A 12,901-nucleotide genomic window follows, 5' to 3' on the forward strand; every position below is an offset into this window, starting at 1 on the left:
CCCCCCCCACAGCACCCCCCCCCCCCCCCCCCCCCCCCCCCCCCCCCGTTCCCTCAGCCCCTCTATTCAGCCAGTGTTGAATGCAGACAAGTCCCAGGCTTTGTGAGGCAGGCTAGCACGCTGGCCCTGGATTTCTCAGTGTTCTTTTGTCTCTGTCTCTCTCTGTGTCTCTGTCTCTCTCTCTTTCTCATTAATTCATGGACATTTTTCTTCCCCTCTAAGCTAAAGTTCAATGTATTCCTTGGATTCGGGCTGTATCAAAGGCAGAGAATGGGGTCCAGGTGCAGAGGGAGGGGAGCAGGGCTTGTTTCCAATTCTGTTCTGTTCTGATTCAGCCACAGTAAAATGTTCTGAGTCGGGCAGATAAACAGATGAATAAGGCTAAGGGCCTCCACCCTCACTACCATAGAGCATGCACGGAGCATACAAGCCGCCACGTTTCTAGGGGAAGAGAAACAAATCCAGACAGGTGAATCCTTTCGAGCTCTTGCTCTCAAGGAGTCTTCTTGGAGGACAGGGGTACAGTTAACTTGGGGTTCATTTCTTCTTTGCTTTGTTTAGTTTGAGAGAGGGTCTCTCTACAGACTGTTCTGGAACTCAATCTGTAAACCAGGCTGGCCTTGAATTCACAGAGATCCGCCTGCCTCTGCCTCCCAAGTACTGGAATTGAAGGCAGGCGCCAACACGCCTACTTTTCTTTAAAAATTATTTCTTTATTATTATTGGGCGTAGGTGATGTGTGTGGGGGTGGGGCAGGTGCCACAGTGTGCACACCAAAGTCAGAGGTCAGGTTTTTGTGGGAACTGGTCACATTCAGGCGGCCAGGCATGTGTCCCAAGTGCTCTCTCTACCTGTAGGGCCACCTCTGGTTCCTACCTGGGCTTTGGGGGTTGGGGTGGGGGACACGTGAGAATTGGGAAGGGATTGGGAAAGCGAAGTGGTGAAGAAGAACTGGTAGGAAGGAGCAGATCATGACTGGTGAATTGGGCATCTCGGTTGTGCTGAGGACGCAGGGTCGAGGAACTCTGTTCAGTTTGTGGGGAGACAGGTGTTAACCCAACAGTGACAGAAATACATGGAAACTGAATCCTGGGGGTGAAGCTACCAACAGAACCGTAAGATGTCTTGGTACTGGTCTGAGGTGAATCAGTCGGTAAGGTGTTCTCAGTTGATCCCAGAGCTCCCCAGTATAGCTAGTCTGGCTAGCCAGATCACTTCAAAGATCCCCTGTCTTGGCCTCATAAGGTACTTAGAACTACAGACAGGCTTCCACACCCTGAAATTCCTGTGAGTTCTGGGGATCTGAACACTGGTCTTCATAGCCAGGCAGGTGCCTTTTTTTTTGTTTTTGTTTGTTTGTTTTTAGAGACAGGGTTTCTCTGTATAGTCCCGGCTGTCTTGGAACTCACTCTGTAGACCAGGCTGGCCTCAAACTCATAAATCCGCCTGCCTCTCCCTTCCAAGTGCTAGGATTCAAGGCATGCACCACCACTGCCCGGCCAGGCAGGTGCCTTTATAAACACTGAGTAGTTTCTCTGGTTTTGGGAAGGGTGGGTTAAGAGATCCTCAATATATAACCCAGGGTGGGCTCGGAGCTTATGATCCTTGTGCCTATACAAGGAAAGGAGGGTTTCATCCCGCGGGCCCCCCCCCCCCCCCCGTATATATACTTCTATCCCCGAGATATTCTAAGCAGAGCAGGATACGGTCACGTGGGCTTATATTCTGCAAATGTTCCTGCTGTGGGGAGGTGTGAGGAGGCTGCAGCCTGGCCTACATCTCAGCAGACGAGAAAAGAGGTGATCACACCTGAGCGTATATTTAGGGAGTAAAATAGATTATGCTGGGTAATATAAATTTATATTATAGTCTGCCCTGCCTGAGTGCTTCAGTATGGTCTGTACTTTATGGAAAGATCCCTTTAAATGTGCCCTATGTATGCTTAGGGACACTAATTACCAAAACAATGGGGCATAAATATGTGTGACTTTCTAGGCCCACGTGTCTCAGAGGTATCGGTGAGATCGAACAGATTTCTAAACTCCATCAGTGGCCATGGGAACTACTTATAGGATTTGAACCTTGCTAGGAAGGACGTTGTCACCTTGGAGATAGTCCATTCGTTCGACTGAAAAGAAGGCCGATTTCAAATGTTCATAAGCAAGGTGGAAAAAAAAAATCCCACCCTGACAGAGTCTGCTGGGAGTAGGGCATGGTTCTGTGGAATTTAATTAAAATGACATTGTTTCTGAAAAGCACGGTGGTGCTTCCTTGCTGGAGGCGCCTGAAAAACAGACAGCTGATGGCCCTCCTGAATGGAAGGAAGGTTTGCTTAGAGGAGGGGACATGTGACAAACACTAAGGAGGCAGTGTTTTTTTTTTTCCTGCCTCTGGGATTTATACTGCTCCATTGTGGTCAGAGGTTTAGGAATTTTAATAGGTTTCCGTTGAGACTCTGGAGGCAGGGGAAGGTGAATGGGCTCCAGGTCCCTGAGTCAGAAGGAAATGAAAGACTTCTAACGAGTGTTAACGTTTTGGTGCAGTAGAGACTTTAAGTTAGTCATGAGACCACAGTGGTTAAAGCCAAGGCCCTGTTCTCATGGAGCATTTATTGTGGAAATGATAGAATTTAATTAGTGTCTCAATGGAACATAGAGCAGTAGAGTATCAAGGAGAGAGAGAGGGAGAGAGAGAGAGAGAGAGAGAGAGAGAGAGAGAGGAGGGAGGAAGAGAGAATGAATATGAAGGGGTGCGCTGGTGCATACTGATACCACCCTGCGTTTCTGTTGTTGCCTTCTCCCTCTTCCCGCCAGAGATACTTAGATTGTGTAGAATTATCCATATTGGAAAAGCCCTCACTGGACAGCGACAGTACTGGGGAATACCCCCGACTTGGTTATTTATTATTGCATAGCTGTTACCCTTAACTTTAACATCCTAAAAAAATAATAATAATAATAATAAACAGAAACAGGTTTGGTGGCTCACGCCTGCTGTCCCACCGACACTTGCGGGGCAACAATAGGATCACTGTGCATCCACACTAAAACAACCACTTCATACCCACCCCCCATCTCCCCAAAGCTTACGACCCTGAAGATGATGCCAGTTACTGCAGGTCTGGAATCTAAAAGCAGCAGGATAGTTTTTTCTCAAGGGCTCTTCGGAGCTTAGGTCCAGGCTGTGTTCATCTCGAGGGTAGAGCCTGGCTTAAGGGTCCACTTCTGAAAAAGAGCATTCACTGGGGTATTGGTGGGAAGCCAACAAAGGTTGCGATCCTCGGCCCCAAGAGGACGTAGTGCTCGTGTGACCTAATTTTGAAAGTCATTCCCTATTGACTTCTGTTATGTTCATTCATTAATTAGTCCAGCTTGCACTCCGAGGGACAGAGATGTGCACTTCCTCTTCTGTTTCCTTTTGGAAGGGTAGTGGTCTCTTTGAGACAAGATCTCACCGGGCGGTGGTGGCACACGCCTTTAATCCCAGCACTTGGGAGGCAGAGGCAGGCAGATTTCTGATATTGAGGCTAGCCTGGTCTACAGAGTGAGTGAGAAACCCTGTCTCTAAAAACCAAACCCCCCTCCCAAAAAAAAAGAGAGAGAGAGAGAGACAAGATCTCACATAACCTAGGCTGGCCTCAAATTCACTGTGTAGTCAAGGATGACTTTAGCTTCCAATTCCCCCTGTTTCAGCCTTTGGACTCTGGGGGTACAGGCATGTGACCCCATGTCTTGTTTTTAAATTAATTTTTTTTTAATTTTATGGGAGTGTTTTACATACACACATATACATACATAATACACACATATATATGTATATGTGTATTATGTATGTATATACATGTATGTGTGTATGCGTACTATGTGGCCCTGCAGAGGCCAAGAGCTAGTATCTGGTCTCTTGGAACTGGAATACAGTTGTTAGCTACCATGTGTGTGCAAGAAACCAAGCTTGGGTCTTCTAAAAGACCAGCAAGTTCACTTTACCTCTGAGCCGTGTCTTCAACACGCCCCAGTCCTGTGTTTATGTGATACTGGGGAATCACACACAGAGCTTCCTGCCTGCTAGACAGATGCTCTACCAACAGAGCTATGTGCCCAGCTCCCCTCCCCTTTGTTTGTGTGGTGCTGAGATGAAATTCCAGGGCCCTGCACACATGCCAGGCCGAGTGCCCTCCCGCTGAGCTGCAGCCCAAGCTTAGCTCTACCTCTTGAAGAACAGGGCTTGAGAGAATTCGTGGGCCATGTTTCAAAGCGAAGCTTCCACAATCCCCCAGGTCTGGGCATGTGTGCACCTTTCTTGCTAAGGACTGGGCATGGTAATGCATTGCAGTAAGGGATTAGGGCGTCTCCTCCACACTCCTACTGGAGCAGTGAGTGCTGCCAGCCTAATGATAGGCTGTGGGTCCACAGTCAAGGAGCTCAGAATCCCAGCAAAAAGGGGAGGGACTCAAAGAAAGCCTGAGTTTGCAGCTCAGATGATTGCAAGGGAGTGCGCCCCTCCCCCGAGATTTGACTGTACGGTTTCACTCTACTGAGAAGAAAATCTGGAGGAAATATTGGGTGGGACACAGGACGACACCGTCACTGAACACTCAGGCATCCTCTTTTTTTGGGAGCCTCAGCTCGCCCTGCACGGAGGCTCCGGCTGCCCCAGCCTGCCTCTCTCCTGTACCGTGGGAAGACAGTACACAGTGGATGTGACTCGTGGAGTCTGATCCTGAGGCGGGATGAAAAGTCTGCACGCATGGCCTCTTGGGGTCTGGTGTTTTCTGCTTTCCCGCCAGGCCTTCTTTACGTTTGCTACAGCCACACCCGCCTTTCAGTTCAGGGGTTCACTGTTGTAAGTGATCACCTGTGTCTTATTAGGTAGGGAAACTGAAAGTCCAGACTGGACTCCAGACCTGGAGATTCTTGCCTCTTTTCTTAACATCTCTACCAGTTTGTCCTGCTCTGTAGGTGTTGTGTTAGACTCTGGCATATATACCTCAGCGACACCACTGGCAGGTCTGCTAGCTTCTTTTTACAAATAAAGAGACCGGCATTCATAGTGGGTCAGTGAAGGTACTATAGCTGCTGAGCGGAAAGCAGTGGCTGATGGGACTTGTAAAGCACTGAGAAGCTGCCCTTTAGAACTTCTGTTTTAAACGAAGTCTCATGTAGCCCAGGCTGGCTTTGAACTCATCCTCCTGTCTCTCTCTTTTAAGTATTGGGATTCCAGGCACATGTCACCCCACCCAGTGAAAGGGTTCTCTTGGGATTTTTTGCATAGTTAAAATATATATGTGAGCCAGGCGTAGTGGCGTACACAGGTCTTTAATCCCAGCAGTTGGGAGGCAGAGACAGGCAGATTTCTGTGAGTTTGAGGCCAGCTTGGTCTACAGAGTGAATCTCAGGACAGTCAAGGCTAGATAGTGAGAGCCTGTCCTCCCCCCACCCCCAAAAGCCCCCCAAATACAATATACATGTAAAAGTAACTCAAAAAAATTGCTAGCCCAGTAGCCCAAGTGTGCACATGGAGAACTTGGTTGGGGCTATGAAATGACCAGTTAAAGGCTCCTGACTAGTTCAGTAGTGATGCCAAGTTCCTAAACAAGGGAATCTAGCCTAGGTCCCAACCTGATGAGAATTTAAGATTGGTGTTGATGCTTTCTTTCCACAAATGAATCATCTATGGTCCTCCCATCAAGGATTAGGTATGTGTCCCCATGAAGTAATCCTCTCGTTTGAGCTGCCTGGTCCAGTTGCCGGGGTGGCCTCCCCTGCTGGCTTTTGACTCCAAATCGGTTTCTAAGTGTGACCAAAATTCTTACTCAAGGACACCTCCCCAATGACCGGTGCTCATACCCAAGATAGGGGCCGTTCTTTGGAGCTGTTAATTTTACCTTTCAACCGGTAAAATGCATACCTGCTTTAAAAAAAAAATCCAACCTGTTAAAGTCTAAGCTTAGAGACAGTATGCCGGAAGGGACAGAGGGACTGCCTGGGTCATTGAGCACCAGGAAATGAGTGTGTGGGTACTTAAAGTGGGGGTGATGGGGTGGAAGGGTGACATAGGGGTGACACTGTCTTACTGGATCATGGATATAACCATTTATAGCTTACGCGTTAGTTAAAACCTGATTTATATCACTGGCTGTCCACAGTGTACAGTGTTTGACCAAAGAATGGAATTTGGCTTCTGCCTCTTCAGAGCTTGCCTCCTTGTGGGTTTGGAGGAAGGCTGTAGGCCCATGGTTAGAAGGAGATTCTCTCTTGATGCCCCCAGGGTGGGACTTTTGAGTTGAACTCTTCTTTTTGTCTAAAGGCGGTGAGTGGTTGAAGTTTGAGTGTAACTTCGAATTTTGGTGTTAAAAGTTGCAGGCCAAATAGATCTGGGAGGGACCAAGGAGATTGACAGACAGGCGGTGATGAGTGCTGGCCACCTATAGGTTAGTGTCAAGGCTGTATTCCTGAACGGGTTGGCTTCCTCACCTGAAATGGTGGGATTGAGCTCACCGTGTTGCGAAGTTTGAATTGAGCAATGTAGTTTGTAATTAGTAGGAAAGGCTACTGAGGGGCAGGTAGGGGAAAGAGCCTGCCTAGAATGCTTTAGTTGAACTTCAGGTTATCTCCCTCTAGTAAATTACCCCAGAGAGGAAAGAAATTGCCCAAGGTAACACAGCTAGTCTCTTAGGGCTAGAACCTCACCTTTCCCCATCATAGACTCTCCAGAAATTTTAGTTCTGGCCCTCCCTCCATCTGTGCCTGAGGGTGGATATTTAAGGCAGGTGGCTTTGTATTAGGTCACCACCTGGGCAGCAAGGTGTTGTCTACACTCCGGAAAACCCCGGACCCAGTAGTCCTCAGGGTATTGCCAGGGAGTCCGGGAATGGGTTAGGGATCCGGTGTGTGGCTCGGAGCTCTTCTCTGTCGCCGCCGGCCTCTCCACCTCCCTGGCGGCCTCCGCGCCGCGCGGATGTTCAGTTTCAGCGTGGGGATGAGCACAGGCTGCGCCTGTCTCCCCGAGGAAGGAAGGCGGCGCGAGAGGGCCCCGGCGTCCTGGGCTGGGGCCTGGCAGCGCGGTGGAGGGGGCTCGGCTGCCGTCGCCTCACGAGTCTGGCGCGCGTCGAGCCTCTGCGGAAGGGGACGCCAGGGAGCCGCTCCTCGGCCGCCGAGGGTAACCTCTTTTGTGGCGCGTGGGGCGGGTGTGGGTGGCCTCCTGCCCGCGGGATGCTCGGCCAGCGTCGCTGAGCTGTTCTTTGTGTCTCCCGGGGCGGGTTGGAAGTGTGGGGCGTGTACGTTCGCGCCCGCGCGGTGCCTCCAGCCCGCCACCCGTCGCCAGCTTTCCTGGTTCTCTCCTTCAGATCTTTGCCCAAAGGGATGCCAATTGGGCCACCTGGGGGAGAGTTTCTGGAAGTTGGAGAGAGAAGGGCAAGGTGGGGCTGCCCCATCTCTCCAGACCCCAGGCCGCGCCCCAAAGTTGGTGTGGCAGGTGCAGCGCCCCCCTATGCCTCATGTCTCCCTCCATCCCCGGCCTCCAACCGCTGAAAAGACCGAGAGCTCCTGCGCTAGAGATTTTCTGTAATTTTAGCTGCGAACTTGCAGGGCGCACAGAAGCCACCTAGCGTGGGGGGTGGGGTGGGGGTGTCGCGTGCCTGGCTGTCCAGCCTTGCCGTTGCGGAAGCCTGGCTAGCTGGCGGGCTGGCTGTGGCACCAAGCCGAGCCGAGGTGCCCATGTGACTGCGGTGTGCTTGGGAGGAGGAAGCAGTAGAGGTCAGTGCAAAGGCGGCACGCCAGAGTGAGCAGGGGCGAGGAGGGAGCCCCAAGTCATCGCGGGTGGTAGCCTTGTGGTGGCGAAACCTAGGGTTGCCTTTGGACTGCAGGGGACAGTACAAAGCCACTCTGTCACAGTCACTATCACTTAATAAGGGCGTGTGAGATGGGAGGAGTGGAACTGACACCGAAAGGACGGTCCCACATTAGAGGAGGCTGGTCTGGAAGTAGTGTTCTAGCACACGGTGGGCCTCTGAGGGCAGATCAGACGCGGGCTACACTCGGAGAACTTTCCCTGCACACACAGCCAGAGGATCCTAGTTTTCCATGTGAGGGGTTGGGTCAGAGGGCTGAAAGATGGGCTAAGTGGGAGTGACCGATTTGGCTAAGCAGTCCCAGAAGTCCTAGAGCTGGACACCCCCAACCCTGGTCCTTTCTCCCCGGCTGCAGGTATCCCCTCTGGGCATCCAGCTGCAGGCTGAAGGAAGCACGGTTCCCTTGGCTCCACCCCTCAGACTTAAATTGTTTTCTCTAGTCTGTGTTCAGCTGAGGCCTGGAGGGGGTGGAAACCAAGGTTAGATAAAAAAGAGAAAAAAAAAAAAAACCAAACCGAGAGGAAGAGAGCTAGTTTTAGGGAAATGAGGACTAATATTTTGAAGTGGAGCTTAGAGGAAGGAGGCCAGTGTGGTCCATGAGGGTGGGGTAGGGTAGGACTTCAGGACCCCCATTCTTTGGAGGGAAGGTTTCTCTGGATCTTAAGTCAGGGGGACCTGTTTGCATCGCCTTGGGTGGGCGAGCAGGCAGGGTGTAGAGCCCCAGTCAGGACTTCAGCAGTCTAGTGCCAGCTTCGTGACAGTCCTGGGCTGTCAACTACACCCCTCCGATGGGGTTGCTAGGCAGCAGGGCTCTGATGTACGGGGAGGCCTTCTGATTTGTCAGCCTCCTGCAGACACATGGTTAAGGCTCTTTCCAGCCTATCCGGAGGAGGGACGCGGGGCACGCTGCCTGCATATTGCCGAGCCCCGGGTCCACCTGAACGAGAGGTGCAAAAAGCAACCAGAAGGAGGGGGGTCTCAGAGCCCTCCAACCTTTAAACTAGCACAACCCCACTCCCCCCATTCTCTCCACTCGGGCTTGCTGCTGGCTCCTTCCTCCCTGCAGGTCCCCGCCCCATTCCATCTCTCTTCCCCAAACCACGGAAGAGCAAAGTGCAGCAGGGGAAAAGAGGTCAGTGGGGTAAATGTGTGCACGGGCCTCTGGAGGTGCCAAGATGAGCAGGAGGGAGGGGAGGTTGCTTCTTCGTGCCCCCTTGGGGTTCTTGTGGGTAGGGGTCAGTGGTAGGGGGGCAAACACTATTTTTTTGCCACGCCTGGATGTGGAAGCCAGTGAGGTGTCCTCCTCTTATTCAGGTTCTGTGCACCCCCTAAGGCCGGTAGCACGTTGGGGGTTGGACCAGAAGATTGCTGTATACCTGCAGGGAAGGCTGGGCTGTCTACCTCCTTTGGTGCTTGTGAGGGAGGGCTGCTGCTGTGGGTTCCTTCTCTTCTTGAACGCATAACCTGTGATCCAGCTTCTATCGCCGAAGTTTTTCACCCCTCTCTGATCCCAGGACCTTCTTTTAATCCCTTCACTTAAAAAAAAAGAAGAAGAAAGATAAAACAGCTGTCGTGAAAAAAATCACGTATCATTCACACAGAAAAAGTGTGCAACCCGGTGTTTTCTAGTGTGTTCAAAGAACGGAGCAACCAGATCGTCAGTTTTAGGATCTCTTCATCCTTGTTAGAATGAAACCCCTTACCCATTAGTGTCATTCTCGCCCCGCCCCGCCCCCAGCCCCGCCCCGCCCCGCCCCAGCCCAGCCCAGCCCCCTTCTAGCCACCACTAATCTGTCTGTGGGCTTCCTCTTTGGATTTCCTTACCCGGGACAGTTCATATACGCTGAATGACACTGGGTGGAATTTCTAGCCGTGATTGCGTACTTGGCAAGCCATTGTATCATTTAACTTTATCTGTGCAAACCTCAACTGCACAGGGGCTCATCTGCAAGGGGAGGGATCTTCTGCACTCTTACTCATTTCTCAGTGCTGTGCCTCCTTCCTGGCCGGACTACTGGCTGATTGAATGAGATCAATGGGGACTGGTAATTGGCAAACCACGCAGGTGGTTTACTACTGAATTCCAGGGGGCCCAGCTGCTACAAAGGGGGCTGGCAGCCAGGGAGAACTGAAGCTATCAGCCACAGAGTCGGGATGGAACAGAAAGGAAGCCTCGGCGGTGGGTGGGGGCTGGGGAAAGGGTCGAAACTGATAGTGGCCTGTGGGCTGCCATTTCTCTTGGGAACCTGAAAGCCAAGATGCTGCGTGTGAGCGTCTGTGGTGGGTGACCAATGCTTGAGATTTGTCACCTGATCACAGGGGCATCCCCCCACCCCCCAGAGGGAAACTCCACTTCGATTTCATTTCAGGTTTAAAAAAAAAAAATAGAGGAGGAAATTCCCCATCTGCCACTTTTATAAAAGGGCATTAGGTCAGGTGACTCTGAAGCGGTCGCTCGCCTCCTGTGATTTGGATTTGACTTGTGTTTTCTGCCCCCACGCCTGCTCTTGCACCTCAGGTACTGTCTGATGAGCGTGAAGGGGTGTTTCACTGACTTCCACATTGACTTTGGAGGCACCTCCGTGTGGTACCATGTTTTCCGTGGTGGGAAGGTGAGTGCTCCTAGTGTGTTTAGCTAGCATTTGTTTGCATGGAGAGTCTTGGTATCCCTTCCTTTACCTCTCTCCCCCTTGCTCAGTAACTTAGGGCCGCTTTATCCCTTGGGACCACTTCCTGGCTCTCTTGTCTCCTATGGAGGGGAGGGTCACCTATTCATACCTCCTTGCTCTCTTTTCAGCTCCCAGGAAGCTCTGGCATAAAGTTTCTCAGCTTTGTGTCAGCTCTGCCACCAAAGTCTCTTTAACTTCAAAGTAGGAGGCGGTCACTGCCTGCCTCTAACAGGGCATTTTACACAGGGTTAGATAGAGTTGTAGGGAATACATTCAGGGTACCTGTGCTGTGTTTGCTTTGGTGTGTGTGATGTCCCTGCCTGGATGAAGGTGCTTCTTGAGAATGCCCATGTATGCCTGGCTCATCTGGGTCTTCGTGTACCTTCGTTCGAAATGACAGTGTTGGCAGGGATTCTGGGAGGAAGTCAACACACTTGATTCCAGATGTTTTTCTCTCCTCCGAAGTGAGCGCTGGCTGAATTTATTTATTGGGCCAGTTTATGGTATATCTTCCACTCCTTGCCCCCACCTCCCAGATAAGCCTGTGTGGCTCAGGAGAAAAAAAAGATGTTCTACCCAGCACAGGAAGCATTCTCGCCTTGGTATTTCAGCTGGATTGGAGATACCCCAAAGGTAGCCAGAACCCCACTCCCTGCTTGGAGCCCTGCTTGGAGAGCCCAGACAGACAGACTTGCCACTCTCCATGTCTCTCTCCAAGTGGGTGGGGCTCTTTTTGGGTTTGTTCCAAGACTGGAAGAAATCAGAGACTCGTGCCTAACTGCCTCCTTTTGCTCCCAAGATCTTTTGGCTAATCCCGCCAACCCTGCACAACTTGGCTCTGTATGAGGAGTGGGTGCTGTCTGGCAAACAGAGCGACATCTTTCTGGGAGACCGCGTGGAACGCTGCCAAAGGATTGAGCTGAAGCAAGGCTACACCTTTTTCATCCCTTCTGGTAAGCTCCTGTGTGGTTGGCTTGGGGTTAGTCAGCCACTGACTCCCCGGGTATTTGGGGCAGTCTCCTGCAGTCCTGTGGTCTCTGCCAGGAGGCCAAGTGAGACCCTGAGGGGAGCAAGTCTCAGGCTCCAGAGAACGCATATAACCTGAGTAACTACACCTGTGAAGAAGCCTCTGGTCCTTCCTCTGGGGACATTTGAATGCCTTTCTTGGGCCTTCCTCTAGAGTAGCAGTTCTCAACTTGAGGGTCGTTGACAAGGGTCTCATATCAGAAGCCCTGCATATCAGATAGTTATATGATGATGCATGACAGTAGCAAAATTACAGTTATGAAATTGCAATAAAACAAATTTATAGTTGAGGCTCACCACAACGTGAGGAGCCATATTAAAGGGTCATAGCATTAGGAAGGTTGAGAACCACTGCTCTGGAGGTTTCTATCCGAGGACAATGTGGTCCTTAGGTGCAACTTGCTCACAGACTTGGAGCAAGTGACAGACAGAGGACGTTTAACTGTAGCCAGAGTTACTAACAGAGGTAACCAGTGACATAGGAAACAGGGAGTTACATGTTAGGCTGCATTAAAGAATACATTCTACCCAAGATGAGGGAGGCAATAGTCTGTACCAATAGACACACACACACAATGAGACACAGAGACACACACATAGACACACACACAGTCAGATACAGACACATAGTGAGATACAGACATACACAGTGAGATACAGACATACACAGTGAGACACAGACACATATACACAGTGAGATAACAGATACACAGTGAGACACAGACACACAGTCACACACATACATGCACAGTGAGACACATACATACAGACAGACACACGTGCACAGTGATACAGAGACACACATGGTGAGATACACATAGTGAGACACAGATACACAGACATACACAGTGAGATACAGACACACAGAGAGAGATACAGACATACACACACAGGTCAAGTCTACATGTTTTGTATCTCTTAGTAATTAGACTTTGGAAGATATGGCAACCAGAAGACGGACTAGCAGGAAACTGTTGAATGAAAGTAGTTTGATGGAGAATTGTGGGAGTTGTCATTGGTCAGGTAAAGGAGGTTGGTTCTAGTATGTCTTGTGGGTATCAAAATCAGCCTCTAGAACAAGAATAAGATCTAATTCAAGCCAGTTGTTGGTAGTGTATGCCTTTAATCCCAATACTGCGGGAGGCAGACACAGGCAGATCTCTGAGTTTAAGGCCAGCCTGGTCTACAGAGCAGTTCCAGGACAGCTAGGGCTACAAAGAAAAATCCTTGTCTAGGAAAACAAAACAAACAAAAAAGACTTAGTACAGTGTAATACTATGCTATTTTGTATTATTTAGACAGAGAAAAGAGAAAAGGGTCTTTGTATAGTCATTCCAGAAACATCCCCCCCCCCCCC

General features: G+C 50.5%; 1 protein-coding gene across 1 annotated transcript in view; it reads left to right on the top strand.

Moving 5' to 3' along the window:
- The window catches only part of Kdm2b (lysine demethylase 2B), a 125,495-nt gene that overhangs the window by 36,438 nt on the left and 76,156 nt on the right, over window positions 1-12,901 (top strand). Inside the window, exons 7-8 of the mRNA XM_028765954.1 lie at window positions 10,368-10,461; window positions 11,318-11,471. Of these exons, the coding sequence (XP_028621787.1) occupies window positions 10,368-10,461; window positions 11,318-11,471 (248 nt within the window). The remainder of the gene's footprint in view (window positions 1-10,367; window positions 10,462-11,317; window positions 11,472-12,901) is intronic.

This window comes from Grammomys surdaster, unplaced genomic scaffold (genome assembly GCF_004785775.1).
Source record: "Grammomys surdaster isolate TR1022 unplaced genomic scaffold, NIH_TR_1.0 166, whole genome shotgun sequence".
NCBI classification, from domain to species: domain Eukaryota; kingdom Metazoa; phylum Chordata; class Mammalia; order Rodentia; family Muridae; genus Grammomys; species Grammomys surdaster.